We start from the raw sequence: 24,816 nt of genomic DNA on the forward strand, positions 1-24,816 counted from the left end.
TTCATTATATCACCTCCAAGAGTCCTGAGTGATTAAGGAAAAGTTAAATTCAATTCAAGATACTAGGCTAAATAAAACAAGATAATATCAAACACATTTTAGAAAGTTTTTCTTCACCAATGGATTTTTTAACTCACTAACACAGGTTGTGTTAAATGGTCAATCTTCAATTTTCCAGAAATCTCTGAGAAGAGGCACACATCATCCCATATCCCAGATCAGTGCTGGTTACATGAGACATAGTGACTGTCCACACTATTGATCGCCCATTGCTCGACAATTCATACTGTGGTTCTGCCCTTTACTGACCTTCTTAGCACACTCTGCCCCAGTTCCACTCAGCCCCTAGGACTCTCTAAGTCTCAAAGATCTGTGTCCAACGTCAAAATCCCCACGCAGCTGACTTGGCATTATGCAGCCTCCGCTGGTCATTTATCCAAGTAACTTAACAAGAGTGAGAGATCAGGGCAATGATGCATTTACATGTAAGGAGTAAATGGTGATCCCCCAAATATAGTAAGGTTAGAGTGCTGGGCTGGCAGATTTGGAAGTATAAAGAGAGCTGGGGGGACACACTCACGAAACTGCTCCGACTGCAGCATCTTGAGGTAAGTGCTACCAAGTGCCCACTTTTTTGTTCCATGAAGTTGTTATTAACCTGATCAAGTTCTCAGTCAAGAAAGGAAGGCAACACAGTAGCCTTTACTTGAAGACCTTCTAAGTGTAAGGTCCTGTGTTAATGGCAATATGGATGGCAATACGGCAAGAAAGATCATTGTCTTTTAAAAAGATTTTTACAAGGAGTTAAAAGACAAGAATATAAGCACCTTTGAGACAAAAATTTTAACCTATAGAATAAAACTGAATATAATTCATAATTCCCCTCTAATTGTTTAGGTTTATGTTAAACCATGCCGTTAGCAAGTAAACATGAATTGGAGATGTCTCCTCTGTAATTATCTCAAACTATTATTTGCAAGTTTCATGGTTATTTCAGTTTTTTTCCCCACTTCCAGTTTTCTGGAAGATGATTGCAGGAAGACTTTGTCCCAAGCCTTTTACCCATCTTATCCATCATAGTCTGGTTATTAGTGACTGGTTTCCAGACTGCCTTGCATAGCAGGCCCTGTGCACTTCAGGCTGGGTCATGTCTGACATTGCAGTGGCATCCTTCAGAGGGACTCTAGCCTTGGGAAACTGGTAACACTTTGATTTTAGGTCATTATCTCTACCAGAATACTTGCCACCATAGACCTACAGGGCTAAGAGAATCCTGGTGAGTTTTCTGGTCCAAGTGTCTCATTTTACAGATGGAAACCAAAGCCCCAGGAAATTACAACAGCTACCTGACAGAACTGGCACTGGGAAACTGAGATTGAGCCTCCAAGTCTTATTTCTTTTGAAGTAAGGATTCAGAATATAATATGTAATCACTTTATTTTTCTCCTGAGAAATTTGGAAGAACTTCCAGTTATAATTGGAGACTTATTAGAGACTAATGAAAGAAAGAGAGGGAAAGAGATGAGGAAAATAGTAAACCAAGTGTTGAAATGTGTCCTTCTGCCTAAATGGTATGTTGTGCAATGTTTCCTCAGTTTCATCAAAGTGCTGCATAGTAAATGGTAAGTTTGTTTAAATTAAATTTGATATTAAAAAATTCTGAGACTCTCAAGGCCCCTTGAGATCGTTTCATTGGTTATAAGCTCTGAGCCCTAAGATTCCTTAGTCCTAGATGAGTTTTCAGCTGCCCTACCTACCTTCATCTTCTCCAGGAGAATTTAGGATATTTAAGAGAGTGCTTTTCCTAGACTTCTTAAGGAAATGTCATCTGGAATTCACAACTTTTCTCTATTGCCAAAAGAATTTAACTATTGACTCTGAGCACCCAGGTTACAGTCTGGATCATTCCTTCCCTCCTTTCTTCTTGTCCTGACCCCTGCTCTCAGCCAGAACCAGAGTCTCTCTAAGTCCTCACAGCACTTCATTTAGTCTCTTACAGAATTGTCTTACTCTTCCTTGTTCAAAGATTTATTTGAGCATTTTTCTGAACCCTTACTAAAGTTTTTACATCTACAGGTAGAGGCTGTCTTTTTTTCCTACTTTGTACCCCTTTAAGAAACTGACAAGCTACTTTGCACACACAGGGCATTCTAAAAAAAAAAAAGCATTAATCAAATGCCGTAATTAATCTAGCATTTAAAGAATAATGATTTAACTAAAGAAAATAGTAGGTTTATTTCCATCCCACACCATCTACTTTGTACCTATTTAAATGTAGCTAAACTTGGAACAGTCTCTATATTTATTTGAAGTGTTTGTAGTTCATTTTTTCTTTGTTTTTATTTGTTTTTGACTCTGAAATAACCCCCAAGAAAACACTTCATTCCTGAAGGACACTGACCATCACTTTGAGAAGTAAGAAGGTAAGAGTTACTCTCAGCTTGATTGGGAGTACAATATTTGAAATGAGCAAGCATTGTTTTACACATTCTCATTCCTACTGCTCTCATAACAAGGTGAAACTGATGAAATGGAAATCAATTACTTAGTATTCCTAATGGCAGATTATGAAAATATGCAGGTTATACCAAAAGAAGAATGATTCCCCAACTTTTCTCATTACACTAAAAAGTATAAAATACAGTGCAGAACACTGACGTGCAAGCTCTAGTCCATGAGGTTAGTTGGCCCAGAACATGATGTTCATAAGGTCAAGATTCAGTCTTCACACACAGGCTGACTTTGATGTTCCTTGAGCTTAGCCTGCACCCCTGAACCCACCCAGCTGTGCCTTTACTCACCAGCAATGCTGAGAGAATAAAGAGAAATTCAATCATGCCCATTCCCAGGTGGTAATAACAACCCTTTCCTCCCACCACTCCTTCTCCTACAAAATTTGTTTATTAGAAGTAATTCTAGATTAATTAGGACAAAGAAAAATTATAATTGAGTCATGGCCACACCATCACTGATAAGATACAGTGTTTGAGAAATTCCCAGGAGAGGGGTAAAAGTCAAGGACAGTGCCATGGTTCACTGAAGGCACACATGGATGCTGGGAGCACTCAGAAGTAACAATGGAGATTAGGTGGGCTGGTGTGGTGTGGCCATCTCAACTGGGAGACCTGCAAAGACAGGAGCAGAGTTGGTGGTTGAAGGGACACAGCTCAGCAGGGTTGGAAGCAGATCAAGGTCTCAAAACAGAGAGGAGGCTAATTAGGGGACCTGTTGGGGGTGGGATACTGGAGTACCATGAGTCACGCCTAGAGAGTTGGATCAGGCCTAAGCAGGTGACGTTTATCAGCCAAGAATAAATGGTTTTACCCTTGGGTCCCAGAGCACAGTTGCATAAATATGAGGAGAAGATCTGACTTAGCAACCGCTCGTGCGCAGAGGATTGAGGAGCTTTGCTGAACAGTGAGCAGTGAGTCAGCAGTGCGCTGAGGCTGCCAGAAGGCCGTGGCCACCCCAGCATTGCACCTGGGTCGGGAGAGGTGAGGGTGAACGCTGCTGGAAGACTATCCGAGGTTTGGAGGTCACACTTCAACAGATTGGCAGAAGTGGGTTCACGAGGGTAGTAAAGATTCAGAAGCGCATCTCAGAAGAAGCAGATAAAGATGGAGCTGGAGCTGTTTATCATGGAGAAGATAAAACAAAGCCATTCCAACAGGTGAAGAGGTGTTGTGTGGGAAGAAGATTTGAACTCTTCCTGCAGTCACCAGGACCCAGAATGAGAATCAGTCATCCCGAAGGTACAGAAAGCCAGACTTCAGTTTAAAGCAGGATGAATATTTGACCTGTGAAACGAGCTCAATATGGAAAAGAATTGTCCCTGAAGCTGTCAAGTAGGCTGGACAGACAACAACTTGCAAGAATATTGCTGAGACAGCTCTTGCACCATCTCAATAGTAAAATTAAAAGATACAGGATGCTGAGTCACCATTGAGTGTAATGGTGAGAGTAATGGTGAGAGTAATGCTGAGAGTAATGGCAAAAGGAGAGAAATCTCCACCTCAAAAATGGTAGTGACTTGAAACCTAGGTGGAAAGTCTAGGTTTTTTAGGATGCCTAAAAATATAGTTTAACCATGAGCTGTTGTAGTCTTTCCCTAAATTCAGGCTTTCTTCTTATACTACCTTCACAAAGTTTACAATGTCCATTTAGCACCAGTACTATTAATTCACTCAATATTTATATTTACACTGATTCTTTTTTCCTTAGATTTATTTGTTTTAAGATTTTATTTATTTATTTTTACGGAGAGGAAGGGAAGAAGAAAGAGAGGGAGAGCAACCTTAATATGTGGTAGCCTCTCATGTGCCCCCTACTGGGGACCTGGCCTACAGTCAAACATGCTACCCTCTGTTTCCCAGGCGGGTGCTCAATTCACTGAGCCACACCAGCCAGGGCTAGATTTTATTTTTTTTAATTATGTGCTATGCTTGCTATGTAAGTGTGGACCATCTACTAGACACTTGTTAGATATTCAGAATTTCAAACACTACCCTAGACCTGCTGATAGAATATGTATTTCAGCAAGACTCCTGGTTGGATGCATACGTGCACTAAACTTCAAAAAACCTGCCTTATAGCAATAGTATAAACAGATATAGCACACTCTCTAAATGGGAAACATATATACCTATTTTATCCATTTTAATTTTCTTCATACTTAAAAAAAATTCTCTCTGAATTTGAGATGCATCTTACAATCAATCAAAGGAATGTGACTAGCTTTGTTTTTATTCTTTACTTTGGGAACACAAAAGTGTCTATCTTACAATCAATGTTATCTTAGATTTTGAAAAAAGAAGGTAATAGACTTGAAATGAACATACAATTATTAAAATTAAGAAATATTTGCCTAAAATCATTTTGTATATGAGCAACAGGACTACACCATGGTTTTGAAAAGAGTGGCTTTAGGAAAGCAAAATAATGCTTTAAGCCATCACTGTGTTTGAGGCCCTTGGGAGAAGTTCAAATTCCCAGGTTCCAACCACAGAGATTCAACCGCAGATGATCTTGGTATGGATGATCAGATCATCTTCCCATCTTCCCATCTTTGCGTACCATGCTTAACACTAAGCCAAGGTAAGTAATAATAAGGTTATAAAACTGTAACCTAACAAGATCCACTCATGCTTTAGTGCAGCTGTTCTCAGAGTGTGGCCCATGGGGCCTTGGCAAGTGCTAAGAACATCTCAGAAAGTACAAGAGGTCAAAACATTGCTCATAATAATACTGAGATGCTAATCACTTTTTTCACTGTGTTGATCTAATGGTGCAAAAGCAACGATGGGTAGACATCTGGTGCTTTATTGTAAATTAAGGCATAGCACCAAATTGGACAAGTAGTCATTGCATTCTTCACATCATGTACTGGCACTGAAAAAACTTTTTTAAAATTTTAAAACCCACCTTCATTTAAAAGTGACTAAAAATGTGACTTAACATATATTTTACAGTTGACCCTTGAATTACATGGTTGGAATTCCATGGGTCCACTTATATGTAGATTTATAAAAATAAACATTATAATGTATTTCTCTTATGGTTTTCTTAATAACATTTTCTTTTCTGTATCTTACTTTATTATAAGACTACAGAATATAATATATAAAATATATGTTAATCAACTGTTTCTAAGTAAGGCTTCCAGTCAACAGTAGGCTAAGTTCTGGGAGAGTAAGTTTTGGAAGAGTAAAAAGTTGCATGTGGAGATTTTACTTCATGGGAGTCAGTACACATAATGCCTTCACTGTTCCAAGGTCTGCTCTATATTTCAATTCTTGTATATCCTTCTTTATAATATTCTACATATTGAAATGAAACGTTCACCTAGGTACCCCTGCTGCACTCCAGAGTTGGCCCTTTGTCTCAAGGTGAAGCACATTACAGTTATTTGAGTTGCAAGATGAACTAGACACTTTGTATATGAAGCACAATTTTCACTTGAAAAAATGACTAGTGGACAAACTATGGCTTTTCAGACTTGAATATTTAGCAGACATTTTCTCAAAACAAATGAAGTATGCTTTGTCGTTTCAAGGACAACAACTGACAATTTTTGTTACTAATGATTTATTTGATTATTTGAGTTTTCAAGCAAAATTTCAAATTTTGGGAAACTTGTATCTGTCTCCACTGGCTAAACAAGTTCCTAATGCTTGAATAATTTTCTGAGGTCATTGTTGATATTAATGATTGTGATTGTTTTATATTCTATAATGTAATATGTCAACATTGGTAAGTTCTATAGTGAACCAGTATTTTTCAAATAACTAATGTATGATGTTCCTACATGGGAAAAAAGAGCCAGTCAAAGTTCAAATACAGACCAATGGATTTTAATGTAGTAGAGTACAAAATATTGTGGATAAAGTTTCAGATTCCACATTGCAGAAGCTACCACTCGTCAAGTTTTGGCATAATATCTAAGAAGAATATTCACAATAATTTGAAATGCTTTTTCTTTTTTCAAATAACATAACTGTATAAAGCCAATTTTCTGTAGTTATTTTATCAACAACAAAAACAGCAACATACTGAAAGTAGAAGAAGACATGAGAATCTAGCCATCTTTTATACAGCAAACTTTAAAGAAAGCTGCAAACATGGAAAACAATGCTGTTCTTCTCATTAATTTTTTCAGTTTTGGAAAATGGCCAATTTCTAAAAAATGTTATTTATGTTAACATGCAATAGGTTATATAGTACTTTTAAATGAATTAATAAATAGTTTTAAATTTTCTCCATTTTTAATTTCTAATATAGGAAATATCAGTAGGTAAGACCTACCCAAACCAAAGCTTATTGTGTTCTCACTTCTAAGAGTGTGAATGGGTTCTGAGAACATGAAGTTGGAGAACTGCTGCTATAGTAAAATCCACCTAAACCATGACCCTACCACTAGTTCAGAGGAGAGGAAAGCTACCTGGATGAATTCCTCTTCACCCTCCAAGCGGTAAAAGAGAAAATTGAAGCTAGCACGATTGGTGGGCAGTATATTGAATTCTACTCTCTTACTATGAAAACCATGAGTCACAGTGGTTCAGCAGAGCCACAGGCCAAAGTAGAACTGAGACACAATTTGTCTGAATAAAGCCCAGAGAGAAGCACGTGCTTTCCCTTCTGCAGGAATTGCAGGGAGGAATGTGGAAAGAGCAGTTACCAATGAAGGGCCATTTCACAAAGAGTGAGATGGGGGAAGGCGACTTCCAGAAGAGAGCTAAGAAATGTTCAGCTTTTCCACTTTAAATAGGGAACATAAAACATAAAAGGCCTTATTCTAAAAATGTGGACTTTTATCAAGAGAGGTATGGGTATGTGTGTGTGTGTGTGTGTGTGTGTGTGTTTGTAAAATGTAACTCCATTTTGTGGTCACTATGCAGATAAAGAAAAGCAATCATGAAGCCACACAACCTGCAGGGACCTTAGAAATGAGCTAGGCTTTCTTCTTCATTTTGGGGGGAAATAGGTGGGGGCCCAGACAGGTTAAGTGCTTTGACCAAGTTCAATGCTCTGACTCCAAGCCAGATTTTCAGACTCAGAAGCAGGGAAAACAAGTAGGTGAAAGGGGGGTGGCTTGGGGAGAGTGCCAAGAATGAGGGGGAGGGTGTGGGAAGCAGACACTTATACACCACACATACACACACACACACACACACACACACACCAGAGGGTGAGCTCCAAGGCAGGTACTAATCTAATTAAACACTCCTTGACATACCCTGACACTGCAACACACAACTAAAGTTTGGAGACCACTGCACTGGGCCCTGTGCTTCTCCACTCTGCTATACATAGAAGTTGCCTGGAGATCTTGTTAAAATGTAGATTCTGATTCTGTAATCTGGGGAGGGTCTGAGCTTCTGAATTTCTAACAAGCTTCTGGTGATGCTTATGCAAGTTCAAAGACCACACTTGCAGTGGGAAGGCAGCAGGTCTCAGAGAGTGGTCCCTGTAGGAGCAACATCAGCACTGCCCAGGAACTCACTGGAAATTCAGATTCTCAGGGCAACCCCAGACCTGATGAATCAAAACTCTGGTGTCAAGACTGAGTAATCAGTGTTTTAATAAGCCCTCCAGGTAATTCAGTTGCATGTGGAAGTTTGGAACCCTTGCACTTGGCCGTAATGCCTCCCATCACCTTGTTGCCTGTAATTAGCTAAATAAGTGTGGTGATACTTTATGTACAACTCATTACTTTTCACTAGGCTGTCTTAAATTTCTACTAGAAATTACTAACATTTCTATAATTCTTTTCAGACGCGCTTAAGATTTGGTGATGACACTGAGATTACAGGGCTCAAACATGATGAATAATTAAGAAAGGCCTCCTTTATTGGGCTCACCTTGACTTCCCCTAATTCATTCAGACTCTAGGCATGGGGGTGAACTAAGAGAGATTCCAAGAAACAACACTCATAAATGTAAACAATTCGTCCAACATTTTTTTAGGTAAAATATCCCCTTGAGCTCATTCCTGCTAGCCCACTCTAAACCCCTAGGCTTAATCTCAGATTCCCCAAGACCTAGGTTAATCCCAGGATTTTTAAAAATGGAAATGACAGGGTGGATCCCTTCAGATTCAGTTGGCCCACAGACTCCATACTCAGCAATCCACCTTTGGCCTTCCCAGCCCTTGCAGTCATGAGCTCTGATGCAGAAATGGCCATTTTTGGAGAAGCAGCTCCCTATCTGCGGAAACCAGAGAAGGAGAGAATTGAAGCGCAAAATCGCCCCTTTGATTCTAAGAAAGCCTGCTTTGCGGTGGATGATAAGGAGTTATATGTGAAGGGTATGATTCAGAGCAGAGAAGATGACAAGGTCATAGTCAAGACCGTCGATGATCGAGTAAGTGTTGATCTCAGATGTCCTTGATAATAAAGGCATCTCATTTTTCTTTGGGGTGGAATATTAGAAATTGCATGCTGATCCACAAGAATCTGACATTTATCTATTCTGCAGTGAAGTAGCAGGTGCAAACTGCCATCGCACACACCTTTGCTCCTGCTTCTTTTCTTCTCTAAGGACTTGGGCTTTAAGAGTTTTTGTGATGTTTGCTTTGGAAAAAAGGGAAAGTGAGGGGGGAGAGCTTGAACTATGAAGAAAGATATTGATGCTCATTGCTACTGGGTGGGATGGCCAAATGTAACTCTCCAGACTCCAGAGTGACTTACAGAGGAAGCTCCATAGGCAGTGCCTAGGTTAATGTAGAGCATTACAGGTGCACCATTCGATTCACTATTTACTGGACACCCACAATATCAGGTCTTGGAGTCTATCATTTTCCAAATATAAGCAAATCTCAGCACCTGCCTTTCCAAAGTTTATCATCTGGTGTAGAAGTCAAGATATGCATGGCCAATGTGAATCTCAGGTCACAAACTCAGGCATATCAAACAAATCTTTTTTAAAATTATTATATTCAATCTCTAATTTCAGCTGAGAAATTATAAATTTTCACTGGGAAATTATAAATTTAAAAATAAATTTTTTCAATCATTCTTGGGGTCCCCCCCTCAGGATTGTGCTACATTTTTAGAACCTTACACAGAATTACACTGAGGTCTCACTGCCTCCCTGAAGGATCAGATTGCTAAGAAATAAGTCCCAGAGCCTGAAGCTTCAGGATTCAGACATCTCATCTTCCTGCGTGCTACCTTGGGCTTCTCTTTCTGGTTTACGCCAGTGAGGTGGAAGTCTTCTTTCCTCAAGAGATGTGATCTACAGCAACAAATCCCCTGTCTTTTATCTTTTTGGTAAAACCGTCAATGTTTTTCTAATGACTTAGGCTTTTGGAAAACAAAAGCCAGAACACCTTCTAGACTCTTTCTTTCTTCTGCCCTATTTTTATCTCTCTCTTCTTTATGGAGTGCATAATCAGTGGTATGCTTGAATGGGGGAGAGAGGTGGAGAAAGCACAGAGAGGAGAAAATTAAGTTGTCCAGCCATGGACTGTGATACAGAAAAATTGTGAAAGCCTTGAAAAGACAGGGGAGAAAGGAAACACATCATGGAACAAATGGTACTTGAGCTGAACTTGAGGTTTTCTAGATGTCATTTCAATGAAGACATTCCAGACAAAAGAACCCATGTGAGCAGAGGTATTGAGGTAGAGATGCACAGATAGATGGAGTAGTTCTTTTCAACCTTCCAAACTTTGTCTCATCCCAGTGCTCACAGCAAATGGGGTAAAAAGAGGCAACCTGTCCAGGCCTTGGATGTCCTAAGCACCACCTGCACTCCGAGAGCTGAAGGACTCTAGTGCTCTGCACACCTCTAAAGCACTTGGAATGGCACGCTGACTGGAAGCATCGCACCTGAATTGGTTATGCAGTTTGACCAGAATTAGGTCAATCAAGGACAGCTAGTTGTGGACCATCTGTGGGCATGGAAATGATGCATAAAGTTATCCATCCATCTCACGCAATCTCTCTCTGCTTCCTCCACACCAGTAGAGTGAGGTACAAATCATCGGCTCAACACTCATCGTGTGCTCTCCTCTCAATACCCAGACACTCACTCTGAACAGTGACCAGGTGTTCCCCATGAACCCCCCGAAATTTGACAAGATCGAGGACATGGCCATGATGACCCACCTGCACGAGCCTGGAGTGCTGTACAACCTCAAAGAGCGCTATGCAGCCTGGATGATCTACGTGAGCATCTGTTCATTCCATTTATCTCTCTGAGTAAAAACAACATCCACATGTTGTGTTTTCTGATTTTCTCAGACCTACTCGGGCCTCTTCTGTGTCACCGTCAACCCCTACAAGTGGCTGCCGGTGTACAACCCCGAGGTGGTGTCTGCCTACCGAGGCAAAAAGCGCCAGGAGGCCCCGCCCCACATCTTCTCCATCTCGGACAACGCCTATCAGTTCATGCTGACTGGTGAGTGATTACTTCGATCCATATTTTTAAAAATAGTTATAATTAACTATTCAAGCCCTCCATAGGCTTCAGTTATCTGAATGGCTCAGTGATCAATGTGACCTTAGGAGATACAGATGATTTCATGATTGAAAGCCAGGGGTGCAATATCTTCCATCACCAGTCATGGTGCAGAGACTGAAGCTACACTAAATACAGGCTTATTCAGGGGAATGGGGAACACAAGACGGTGTCTTGCTCCCACCTCCAAAGAACCGCCCCCCCCTATAATGTGGGCACATTTGAAAGAGAGACTGTTACTAGTCACTTGGGAATGCAAAGTCAGAGAAAGGGACACAGTAATTTCCCTTCACCTGCCTTTCTCCCCAGACTCAGGCTTCTCTTTCTCTTCACTAAATTTCGAGAATGGCACAAGAAATAGAAATGTGGTAACGCCATCACTCTGCCATGCCTAATAGCACTTCTTTTACCTGACATGACTTGGCACAGAGATAAGCAGAAGCAAGCATCTGGGATCTGACAACACTCAAAAGTCACCTACTACAGTGTTGTCCAAACATCAGTCATTCCTGTCTCACATTCACAACCCTATCTATTTCTGCACACTTAGTATTTTTCTTCAGATTGACTAAATTACATAAGCTTTAAAAGGAAGATTAGTATCACTATTTGTAATAGTTTCTAGGGCCATTGTGACAAAGCACCACTGACTGAGTGGCTTAAACAACAGAAATGTATTGTCTCACAGTTTGGAGGCTGGAATTCTGAGATCCAGGTGTTAGCAGAGTTGGGTCCTTCTGAGAGTGGAGAAGTAGAATCTATTGCATGCCTCTTTCATAGATTCTGGTGATTTGGTAGTCATTTTTGTCCTTCCTTGGCTTGTAGAAGCATCACCCTGATCTTTGCCTTCATGTTCACATGGTGTTCTCCCTGTGTGTGTCTGTCTCCAAATTTCCTCTTTGTATAAGGACACCTGTCATCTTGGATTAGGCATCCACCTACTCCATTATGACCTCATCTTAACTAATTATGCCTACAATGATCCTATTTCCAAATAAGATCCACATTCTGAGGTCCTAGGGGTCAGTGCTTCAACATATGAGTTGGGTGGGTTAAGGAGACATAATTCAATCCATAACACTATTGTAAAAGGAATAACATCACTTTCCACAAGTAGAAGGTAAAGATACAAGAAAAATGCAATGCCAATCTATCAATATCCACAGATTCTAATTAGAAAATGTGGCTTCACATAAGCTCTGAGTCTGAGGCTTATGTTCTTTGTTAAAAAGAGAGATGAGAAGTGGTCTTGTGAACACAAAAAACTGCCACACTCTGGGATCCACAGTTCACTCCCCATGCTGTACATGTTGCACACCCCACATTTCTGAAATCTGCACAAATTATCTGAAAAAATTGAGACACGCCCAAATCATCACACTTCCAGAACTAGAACTTATGGACTCTAACCACCCCCAACATTGCCCAATTTTTACATTCTCTGTTTTTATTGCTTACTTATTTTGTTTTGCTTCCCTATGCACTTCTAGATCGAGACAACCAGTCTATTCTCATCACGTGAGTAACCTGTTTGCACTATGACCTGGAAGCCAGTGCTACCCCTTCCACTCTCCTTTATCTCACTTAATTTTAAATCAACAGTGGAGAATCTGGTGCAGGGAAGACAGTGAACACCAAGCGTGTCATCCAGTACTTTGCAACAATTGCAGTTACTGGAGACAAGAAAAAGGAACAGCAACCAGGCAAAATGCAGGTGAGCAATTTCCTGCACCCAGAGGCTTGCTGGATGAGGGTCAAGTGCATGCAGGGATTTATGCTCAGCAGTGATGCACAGCACATGGTCTCACCCCAGCAGTGCTTATGGGGTTCAACCTAGTGGACTCAGACTCTTTCACTGGTTCCATCAGCAACAGCTGAGTGACCTTGAGCAACTGCACATCCTCCTCTGGAGAAGGAATGGTTTGGGCCCTGGTTCTCAAACTGGGGCACACACCAGAATCACCAGAAGAGCTTGTTAACAATTAATGGCTAAGGCCCAGGCCCAGAGTTGTGATTGGAATTTCTGCTTTACATTCACAATTCTGATATTTTGCATTTCTAACATATTCCCAACATTGTCCTAGGGATCACACTTTGAGAACCACTGGGTTGTATGGTATTTTATAAACTGCTCCAGAGCCAGAATGAGAAACAATCATGGAGGGGGTTGGGGATAAAAACCTTACTTTTTACAAGTGTACTTCTGAAAAATCATTCTCATAAAATATTTTTGATACTTAATTTTTTTTTGAGAATCACACTTCTATCACATAATCTCTTGGATCACTTTCATGGCTCACTTTCTATTTATATGCATACTTCTGAACCCACATGTCTATATTCAATGAGTCATGATGCATGCAGTAACAGAGGTATATATTCTAAAAATCCAAGATTTATGATGAAATGTTATCAGAGAAGAAAGGCATCCAGAGAAAGCAAAATGGAGCTTGTAATCTGGTATGGCAGAAGGCACTCTGATATTGTTCAAATAAAAGGCTCTCTAGGGTGGGACCTTGAAGACTCATCAGGCAGGATGGGGCTGTAGGCAACTTTGAACATCTGCATGGGCCACTAGGCTGAGCTGGTCAACATCTCTCCCTAGACCATGCCCAGAGCATCCACACTTTTGTGTCACCAAAGGGTTACTTCAGAAGATATTTGATGTCCTCTTTTTCCTTTGTCTTGTTTATATTTAGGGGACCCTGGAGGATCAGATCATCCAGGCCAACCCACTGCTGGAGGCCTTTGGAAACGCCAAGACTGTGAGGAATGACAACTCCTCGAGATTTGTAAGACCCAGTCCAGTTTTCAACTATCCCACTAAACCAAGCCCTTTGTTCTGATGCTGGATATGAAAATTACCACATTAACTGGAATACACATAGCCTTATTCTCTCCCAAGTGATTCAGATCAATCTATCCAACTGGGATGTCCCCATACATTTTGCAAACAGTGTTGGCTTGTTTATGGAAGAGGGAGGATTTAACTATTTCCCTAACCAGTCAGCATCACCTCAGAGCATCCTGAAGTCATAAATGAAGAGCAATACCTTTATGCTTGAAATTGGCATCAATCAGTGGAAACATTTTAAAATGCAGAAGTCCACTGACCAATGTCCATTGACTTATTAGCCACAGAAACCTTAGTGTGAAGTAAGCTAGCAGATTTAAACTCTTCCAAGTCAGGAGGCATTGAGAGTAGGGAAAACCTGTTGAAGGCATAAAAGCTCAAAAGTTGGAAATAAGTTGATATTGAAGATCTTGAAGGATATGCTCATCCATCAATATATCACTTAGGATTAGCTCAACTGAAGAAATATTTACTTCCATGTTAGAAAACACCCCACAAAAATCCAACCCTTTGCCTAATTTCACTGGCTAGTGGGTCAAGAACCCCAAAGTGAAGTCTTCATTTATACCTATAGTTGCAAAAGCACATCAAAACTTCATACATATCAATAGCTGGATTATACCAAGCTTGCATTTTATTGCTAGTTCTCCAATATAAAATCATATTTGATGAGAAAGTAGATGCTTGAATTGAAAACTGTGGCCTTAAGCCCTGACCCTGGTTTCTTTCCCTTGGTCCTCTGTGCATTGCCCAATCACATGTCTGTCTTCCTGATGCACAACTAAACTCTCCTTTGTAGGGGATCTAGGTACATGTTACACAGCAGAGATGTGCTATACATGCATGAACCAAGTTAGTTATTGCATTAGCCTGGCATCAGCTTAAAGTGGAAGAAAATGCTTTCAGTTACTCCCCAGTCTCACTCCCATTTATTTTATCCAGAGGCCTCTCCTCTTGGCCTCTGAACAAAAGGAGATTGTGAACCAGAAGTCACAATGGTTCTTGTTATTCTGTTCACCTCTCAGCCGCCAAACAAATACGTGTAGGCAAAAATTTCCATCATCCTCCATTACACAGATAAAAGTACTGAAGACCAAACACTTAATAATCAAACATACCTCCACTGACCCTTCACTAACACTTATTTATTTATGTATTTATTGTTCTACTTATTTATGCATTCATTGGTTGGTTCTTGTATGTGCCCTCACTGGGGATCTAACCCGCAATCTTGGCATATTAAATGATGCTCTAACCAAGTGAGCTACCATCCAGGGCCTCACTAAATCTTCTTAACTTTTATTCAGAGAATCTTGAGAATATTCTTGAGTACCAGTTGCATGCCAGACTGTGAGTAAACAAGGAAGGCAATATTTTTGCTCTCATATTTACTCACAGTGTGGCAGAGATCACTTAAGCAAATAAGGTAGGCAAGGAGTACACACACACACACAAGTTTACCTCTTGCTCTCCAAAGGGGAAAGAACTCAAACTCTGAGTGGGTCTTTTGGGTGCCAGAGGATCTGGCATGATCCTGGGAGATAGGTTTGCCTGTAGGAAGCAGTAAGGAAAACTGAGGCAAGAAAGCTCAGAATTAACAGCCAGAGGCAAAAAAATAAGTCAGACAGATGGTCCAACCAGGCTTTCAAAGGTGTTATGAAGAGTTAGAAACTTTAACCAAGGATGTAAAAGACCTGTACCCAGAAAATTGTAATACACTGAAGAAAGAAATTAAATAAGATACAAATGAGTGGGAGCATATGCTGTATTAATGGATAGAAAGAATTAACATTACTAAAATGTTCATAGTATTCAAAGCAATCTATAGATTCAGCACAATTCCTATCAAGTTACCAATGGCATATTTCATAGAACTAGAACAAATATTCCAAAATTTTATAAGGAACTACAAAAAGATCCCAAATAGTCTCAACAATCTTTAGGAAGGAGAATAAAGTTGGAGGTAACATGCTACTTTATATCAAACTATACTACAAGGCCATAGTAATCAAAATATCATGGTACTATTACAAAACAGCATAAAAACAGATATATAGATCAATGGAACCAAATAGAGAGCCCAGAAATCAACTCACAACTTTATGGTCAATGAACATTTGACAAAGGAGTCAAGAACATACAGTGGGCTAAAGACAATTTTTTCAATAAATGGCGTTGGGGAAATTGGACAGATACATGCAAAAAATGAAACTATACCTCCTTCTTACACCATACAAAAGAATAAACTCAAAATACATTAAAGACTTAAATGTGAGACTCAAAAGCATTAAAATCCTAGAACAAAACATAGGCAGTAAAATCTTGGACATTTCTCATAGCAATATTTTTTCTGATATATCTCCAAAAGAAAAAATAAACAAATGGGACTACATCAAACTAAAAGATTTTTGCACAGTAAAAGAAACCATCGACAAAATAAAAAGACAACCCACTGAATGGAAAACACATTCATCAATGATACATCTGATAAGAAGTTAATATCCAAAATTTATAAATAACTTATACAACTCAACCAAGAAAAACAAGCAATCTAAATAAAAAGCAGGCAAAGAACCTGAATAGACAGTTCTCCAAAGAGGACAGATGGCCAATAGACATATGAAAAGATGCTCAACACCCCTAATCATCAGAGAAATACAAACTAAAACCACAAAGAGATATCACCTCACATCTGTCAGAGTAGCTCTCATCAAAAAATCAACAAAGCAAGTTTGGGTGAAGATGTAGAGAAAAGGGGATTCTCATGCACTGCTGGTGGGAATGCAGACTGGCAGCCATTGTAGTATGGAGTTTCCTCAAAAAGTTAAAAATGGGACTGCCTTACAACCCAGCAATTTCACTTCTGGGTGAAGTGCAATTTCACTTTCTTTCTTTCATTTAAAGAAACCTGAAAAATTAGTTCAAAAGAATATGTGCACCTTTATGTGCATTGCAGTGCTATTTACAATAGCCAAGATTTGGGAGCAGCTCAAGTGCCCACCAGTACATGAGTGGATAAAAAAGCTGTGGTACATTTACATAATGGAATATTATCCAACCATAAAAAAGAAGGAAATCTGCCCTTTTATGACAGCATGGATGGACCTACAGGGTATCATGCTGAGTGAAATAAGCCAGTCAGAGAAAGACTAATACTATATGATTTCACTTAAATGTGGAATCTAATGACAAAATAAGCAAATAAACAAAAGAGAAACAGACTCATAAAGACAGAGAGCAGACTGACAGCTGTCAGAAGGGAGGGGTTTGGCAGTGGCTGGGTGCAAAAGGTGAAGGGATTAAGAAAAAAAACTCATAGACACAGACAACAGTGTGGTGATTACTAGAAGGAAAGGGGTAGAAGAGGGTAAAGGGAATGGGTAAATGGTGACTGAAGGAGACTTGACTTAGGTGGTAAACATACAATACACTATACAGATGGTGTATAGTGTATTGGTAAACATACCATATATTGCATGGTAAACATACAATACACTATACAAATGGTGTATTATAGAAATGTACACTGGAAACCTAATTTTATTAACCAATGCCATCCCAATAAATTCAATGAAGACTACATTTTTAAAAAAGACTTTGAGATTCCAGGTATATGACAGTAGGATAAACCAAGAAGTCTGAAAGGAGGTGGTAACAAGCAGAGAGCTAGAGAGGAAGCCTTTGGGATCCCCAGCACTATAGGTACAAGGACAGGCACTTTGGGTAGAGCTACCTGAGTCTTGGCTGGCCCAGACTCAGGACTCTGGGTCCCAGGCAAACAAAGGGAAAGGAAGCCCTCATGCTTCTGGCATTCCTTCTTCCCTGACCCTACACTTCCCACCCCTCTGTGGTAGCACCTAGCAGAGGCTAGCCACAGTACCATTGAAATAAAATAATTGTGGTGTTTGTCCACCTGCCATTGGACAGGGGAAATTCATTCGGATTCATTTTGGAGCCACAGGAAAACTGGCATCTGCAGACATTGAAACCTGTGAGTCTAAACACTCTATTTAATGCCTTCATATTTGGCCACACAGCCATCTCTCAGGAACCAAAAATCACATTATTTTTGTTACCTTAGATCTTTTAGAAAAATCCAGAGTGACATTTCAGTTATCCAGTGAGAGAAGCTATCATATTTTTTACCAAATCATGTCAAACAAGAAGCCAGAACTAATTGGTAAGTTCTTAGATTATTGTTCTCATCTTCCAAATCAGTCACATTGACAAACACCAGAGTAAGTTTTGCCTGAGATGCTAAAGGGACCTTCGTGTTTTGCAGACCTGCTTCTGATCACAACCAATCCCTTTGACTTCCCCTTTGTAAGCCAAGGAGAGGTCACTGTGGCCAGCATTGATGACAGTGAAGAACTGTTGGCGACAGATGTAAGCATTGTGTTTACTTACTTATTTAAGGTTAGAATTATTGCTATAAGCTTTGAAGTGACCCCATGCTATCTCCAGTCCCAGTCTTATCACATCCTGTCTATATGACTTGGGGCAGATACTTAGCATTCTTGGGACCTCTATTCTTCACCTGGAAATTAGAAAAATCCATACACCTACAAGGTTTTCACAGGGACTTAATGAGATAACACATGGATGGTGCACGACTCCGTGCCTAATACAGGGATGGGCTCTGCAAAAGTTGGTTCTTTTTCATTCGGAAAATGAGGGTGTTCTCTTTGACCATCTCCTCTTCCAGTCCTAATGTGCCACGATGCCACACTGTCTTGATTCTGAACATTACTGGGATTCCTGGATCACAATGCCAAGCTCTCAAGCTGTTGGACACTAATTCTCAGACCTAGCCATGAGACTTCCTTCTCCCTGTATCACACAATGGGAGAAGGCCTCATCCAAAATATATCTCCCAAATCTATGTACAGTGGTAAAGGATTTAAATCAGTTTTTAGTAAATGAAAGAAAATGTGTTTTTTTTACATTTTCTTCCCATAACCTCCACCCACCCACACAAACATGTTAAATTAAATAAACAGTTTCAATTCCTAACTATCACCCACTTGTCATCCACTTATTTGGGCAGATCACATGCTGTAAGAAAGGGTGAGGGTTTTGCCAGAGGAAAGCTGCATTTGGATCCCTGAGTCCTCCTGTGCTTTTCTAATTCTCAGAATGCCATTGACATCCTGGGCTTCAGCTCTGAGGAGAAGGTTGGGATCTATAAGCTCACAGGAGCCGTGATGCACTATGGGAACATGAAGTTCAAGCAGAAACAGAGGGAGGAGCAGGCAGAGCCAGACGGCACCGAAGGTACAAAATCACCACACCTGGGAAAGGGACTGGGATTTGACCCTTTACCTGTGTTCACATGTGAGATAAACTTTTTGTTCATCTTAAGAGCTGCTCTTCAAAAATTGTACAAATTGAATTTGAATTGTTTGAAGCTCACTGTATACATGCTGGGGAAGTTTATTCACTCAGTCAAGGAATCCTGTAGTGGGGAATCCTTGGAAAATGAAAAGCATAATTCTCTTACATGAATAATCACCACCCACCCTGCTATTTCTCCCCATCACAATTTACCTATTATTTTAAAGTGGATGTTTATGAGAAGCTATGGTTAAGTGAACTTAACTTTCTCTCTGTGCATGTCATGATTGATACAAAGAATACTTTCCTAATCACCTGGATAGACCTGAGACAAAGACTTTAGCAAGGTGGCAGGTAAGTGTCACCCTCCCATCTCTTTCTCTTCCACTCTGACATTTGTGGAACTTGAACCTGAGCAAAGGACCAGTGTACAAATCTTCCTACCCACGACTCTCATATGGGTGATGTCACCATTCTCCTCTGCCCCATCCCCAAGAGGCCAGGAAACAGAGCAGAAAGCAGTGGGAGGGGATGACAGCAGAAGAACCCACCTACCACATGCCCCTGCTCATGCATCATCATGTCTCAAATGCAGTGTGTATTAAACCCCAGGTGACAGAATGAAACAATAGCCTTGAATTAAAGGCCAAAAATGTGGATATGATTTCATCACTGCCCATAAAGACCCACCTGAATAGGTTAGGTTTGCCCAGGATAAATCTGTCTTTTTATTAACTCAAAGTCAGCTGACTAGTAACCTCATCCAAGGAATAATATCCTGCCACATTCACAGGTTTCACCCACAAGCAAAAGAGGGGATTATATGGGGAATGTACACCAGGGGGCGCAAATCTTGGGCACCATCTTGGAATCCATCTAGGAACCAGGAAATTCAGAGCATCAGAGCAACACTTCTGATTGGGGTAGTCAGGGAAGGCCTCCTGGGGGAGCAGGGTGCTGACATGGACTCTGAAAAGTGGGTAGGGCTCTGAAAGGTGAAGGTGAGAGGGCTGTCTACTCAGAGGAAATGCCATGAGCCAGGGGGCAGAGGAAGGAGTGTGATGGGGACTGAGAAGCAACAGTGGTCACGCCGGCTGCAGGAAGGAGGGTATGTGTACTGGATCTGTAAGAGATGAGAATAAAAAGCGATGGTTCTGGCATCCATTTGGGAAGGCATTGAGTGCCAGGATAAGTGGTTTAGAATGTATGTGGTAGGCACCTGAAGCCATGGCTGGTCTAAGTAGCAGGGGACATATATGTGACAACCTGGAATTAATCTGTAAGCAGTCAGAGTCACCAAGAGTGTGGAACCTTCAAAAAAAGTGTCAAGCTCCTCAGTAAGAGCAGACCATATTGACACATATTACAGGAGCGACCCAGGCCCCTTCCGGCCCTGGTGGCCATGTGCTTGGTGTTCGGGACCAGGAAGGGCCTGGAAAAGGGGAAAGTGGGGGCCGCAGCTGGGGCCTGAACCCCTCTGATGATGACACCCATCTCAGTGAACCCACACTGAGTGCTCACTCTGCACCAGGCCCCTTCACTGCAATCTGACCAGTGGGGTGTGCTCACCATCCGCCAGTTCACAAATGGCAAAACTGAGGCACAGACAAAAAGGAAGGCACAGACATAAGGAAGCACAAACAAAACCTGAACCCCAGCAGCCTGACTCTACAGCTCAGGCTCTCTGTCACCATACTTTTCTACAACTCTTAGCAACAAGGGCAAGACCAGCTATTTTGAAGGTGAAATGAGCAGGATGTGGTGCCTATTTGATACAGGCATGTCAGAAGTGAGGAGGAAGAATACAATCACCCCACGCTTTCAAGTTTAAGTGACTAGAAGAATAATGTTACCATCTGCCAAAATGCACACAGCAGGACAAAAGGGTAGTGTGAGCAAGGAGGAAAGTGTGCAGGTAGCCTCTTAAGTACTTAAGTACTGCCCTGGATTTTTATTAACATGTGTCCCTAATCACAAAGTGATAGTGTCAACCAAGGAGGAGCTGTTGCTGGGGAGCAGCATGTCTCTACTTTTTGATGAGCATAATGTCAAGAGCCAGGTTCACTGCACTCCCAATGAACTACAAATTGCCAATAGTCAACTACTTTAGACCATCTTCAAACACTTAAAAACTGGGTTAAGGTTTTGTACTTCTCTCTCAGCTTTTAGTACAGTGTGTCATGAGCATGTTAGAAAGGTGCTTAACATTTTTTTTTGTTATCAGACTCCAATAATTCTATGTCACCATAGTTTGAAATAAAATTTAAATATCAGTAGGTCAAGATCATTAATTATCATTAAAGATTGCATTTAGAAAGCCAATGGAAAATTTTTTTAACCTAGAGCTCTGGACTATGGATTTTAAGCTTCATCAGACAAGTCTGGGCCTGGTGAACATAAGAGAACATAAAAACATCAAGCAGGGTTATAGACAAGTTTCTGGGAGGAGCCAAGGCCCAGCTGGACATTTTAGCAGCTGCTGTTTTTTATGCGTTGCCATTTTCCTCTTCCTCCAGTGGCTGACAAAGTTGGATACCTGATGGGTCTGAATTCTGCAGAAATGCTGAAAGGCCTGTGCTGTCCGCGGGTGAAGGTTGGGAACGAATATGTCACCAAAGGGCAAAATGTCCAGCAGGTAATGGAGATGTTCTGAATCTAGATGACTCAAGTATTTTGCTATTTTAACCATCATCTTAAAGTTGTTTGGTTGCAGGCAGCAGAAATACATATGAAACTGGCTACAACATTAAGGGGGAATTCATTCTTAGGCCTCAAGGGTAAAATCAAGGGATGCAAATCGAGGAGTGCCCATTGGCTGTCACGAGGGCCTGGAGTCAGGAACTGAAGAGCCCTCTCCAGGCGCCCTCTACACACTCCTTCTCTGGGGTTCCAAGGGATGTCCTTGCTCTTCTTTTCTGTTGTGACCTCACTGGGAGATCAGTTTTCTCCACCTCTCCTGTCCACGGCCACCCCATAGCTCCCAGCTTTATGTCTCCCTGGTTTCAGCCTCACCCTGAGACTGAGACCAGCGGTTTTTTATCTCAATTCCAGATTCTCAGGAAAGACCTTTTAAACCCAACTTGGAACAGACATGAACATCTGGTTCAGTTAAGTGTGTTCAGGGGCTCGAGTCATGTGTCACAACCATGGTTGTTAGAAAACTATTTTTATAAAATGGTACTCAGAAAAGGGGAAACATGATAAGACTCAAGAAGTATTTAATATTCAGTTGAACTATATGAAATTGTCAGTTTCCAGCTCCTTTTAATCTTCAAGACATCAACTTAGTGTGTTTCAACTGAATACAACCATAAAAACACTAATTTGAGGGTTGAGTGCAAAATCCTTCCTCAAGGTGATCAATGCAGTGGGTGCTCTGGCCAAAGCTGTCTACGAGAAGATGTTCCTGTGGATGGTCACCCGCATCAACCAGCAGCTGGACACCAAGCAGCCCAGGCAGTACTTCATTGGGGTCTTGGACATCGCTGGCTTTGAGATCTTTGACGTGAGTTGTGTGGGTAAATGACTGGCCTAAACAGGCCCATCCATTTTATGTCAGCTTTGCTGAATTCCCATTGAATTTTCCAAACTCACTCAAGCTGCTTTTTGTCTGAAACAACCAGTTCAACAGTCTGGAACAGCTGTGCATCAACTTCACCAACGAGAAACTGCAACAGTTTTTCAACCACCACATGTTCGTGCTGGAGCAGGAGGAGTACAAGAAGGAAGGCATCGAGTGGGAGTTCATTGACTTCGGGATGGACCTGGCCGCCTGCATTGAGCTCATCGAGAAGGTAAAGAAGTCATTGCAGTCCCCAGGGATGGCTACTCTTTAGTTGGGACCATCACCTCTTTGCTCTCTTTCCTGCTAATACATTGCTGCCCCTCACCACTCACTGCCAGGCTGTGAGCCCTCAGAGAGTAGGGTCCCCTCTTGTACAAAGCCTAAGTGTCTAGAAAGCACCCAGAACCTGTTTAGACACCTAGAGAGGTGCATGGGTGGTTAAGATCCCAGGCCTCAGTTATCTCTAAGAATGTGATGGGGAGCCCAGCAGAGACTGCGGCATGTCATACCTCTCTGGCTTGTCCAAAGACCTATGGAGGAGGGACTGTGGAGCAGTGGGGGCCTTGGAATGTTACTCTGAAAACAGCAGATAACACTAACTTTACAAAAAGGAATTCCATAGTGTTTTGAGCACTGGTTGTGTTGGAAGGAAGTGACTACTAAGAAATTCAGATACAATTGTTTAAAATATTATTTACATAAGGGGGATCCAAAAAGCAAAATTTATTTATAAAAAATTGTGTATTTATTCTTATGTTTAAACTTTAGTCACCTTCAAAGTACTCTCTATTTGATGCAATACACCTATTGAGATGTTTTTTTCAGCTGCTCAGAACAGTTTTTGAACTTGTTGATTTTGATGCTTTTTAGTGTTTCTGCCATTTTTTTATTTCACCTCTTCCAAACATTTCACATTGGCAAAATGTTTCCCTTTGAGGCCATTTTTCATTTGGGAAAACAACAACAAAAAAGGTTGCTCAGGACAAGATCAGGTGAATAGGGAGAATGGGATGTTTTTGTCAAAAATTGCTAAACACTGAGCATAGTGTGGTAGGTGCTCCCATAAATCACCCATCATGAAATGGGAAAACACTTGAAAGATTCTTCAAAAAAAGTCACTTAAGCTGAATGCAGCCTCTCACAACAATGCCAGCTGATGCACTGATGCAGATGGGTTCCTAGAATACTCATTTAGCAGGGGAAGCCTGTACTACAAGGGGCCTGCCCTCCAGAAGATAATTCCATTTTGGGGGTCCCCCCCTCATACTACTTTATGTCTATGTACATAGCTACAGTTTTTGTAAACCTATGGCTAAAAGCAAGCTGCATTTATATACACATAATTTCACTCCATGTACTTTGTTCAACAAATATTAAGTGCCTACTATATGTCAGCATTATTTCATCACTGCACCAAACAGGCCAAGAGCCTTGCTCTCTCAGCGCTTACAGTCCAGTGCTCCTAGTAACAGAGTGACAGCACCAAAGAGGTTGTCTTTGGCTCCTGCAGACAGTGAAGTCATTGGCATATACTAGTGTCAAATGCTGAGGTATAGCCTGTTATCCTCCTTCTAGCCTATGGGCATCTTCTCCATCCTGGAAGAGGAGTGCATGTTCCCCAAGGCCACAGACACCTCTTTCAAGAACAAGCTGTATGACCAGCACCTGGGCAAGTCCAACAACTTCCAGAAGCCCAAGGCTGTCAAAGGCAAGGCTGAGGCCCACTTCTCGCTGGTGCACTACGCAGGCACCGTGGACTACAACATTGCTGGCTGGCTTGACAAGAACAAGGACCCCCTGAATGAGACAGTGGTCGGGCTGTACCAGAAGTCATCACTGAAGCTGCTGTCCTTCCTTTTTTCCAACTATGCTGGTGCAGAAGCAGGTGAAATTCTTCTTTTTCTTAACCAGTGGAAATCTATGCATAATTAGTCATAACCCAAAGCTGCTCATGAGGAATCAATAGTCAACACAAGCTTCCAGTTGAGCTTGCCTTATTTGTCCATCTCTAACACTCATTTTTCTTTTATTTTTTAAAAAACACATTTTATTAATTATACCATTACAGTTGTTCTATTCCCCCCTTCATTCCCTTCCACCCTGC

The 24,816-nt window shown here is 41.1% G+C and overlaps 1 protein-coding gene across 4 annotated transcripts; it reads left to right on the forward strand.

Annotated features, from left to right (window-relative positions):
• The first annotated feature begins 525 nt into the window (after positions 1-525).
• On the forward strand, positions 526-24,659 carry LOC118983334 (myosin-13-like). 4 transcript variants are annotated; one of them, XM_037040665.1, is made up of 16 exons: positions 526-608; positions 2,373-2,423; positions 8,645-8,859; positions 10,524-10,667; positions 10,743-10,899; positions 12,450-12,477; positions 12,562-12,673; positions 13,659-13,751; positions 17,741-17,804; positions 17,895-17,993; positions 18,096-18,199; positions 18,949-19,087; positions 21,664-21,782; positions 22,503-22,652; positions 22,771-22,941; positions 24,288-24,659. In XM_037040665.1, exons 3-16 carry the CDS (start codon positions 8,656-8,658, stop codon positions 24,642-24,644), a joined length of 1,941 nt encoding a protein of 646 aa, XP_036896560.1. In that variant the 5' UTR covers positions 526-608; positions 2,373-2,423; positions 8,645-8,655; the 3' UTR covers positions 24,645-24,659. The 4 variants fall into 4 exon arrangements, with proteins under 4 accessions (XP_036896560.1, XP_036896562.1, XP_036896561.1 ...); XM_037040666.1 differs by lacking the exon at positions 526-608 and adding an exon at positions 1,346-1,404; XM_037040667.1 differs by lacking the exon at positions 2,373-2,423.
• Positions 24,660-24,816: the final 157 nt, after the last annotated feature.

Source organism: Sturnira hondurensis, unplaced genomic scaffold (genome assembly GCF_014824575.4).
Source record: "Sturnira hondurensis isolate 20B ecotype Veracruz unplaced genomic scaffold, ASM1482457v3 Scaffold0002798, whole genome shotgun sequence".
Classification (NCBI taxonomy): Eukaryota; Metazoa; Chordata; class Mammalia; order Chiroptera; family Phyllostomidae; genus Sturnira; species Sturnira hondurensis.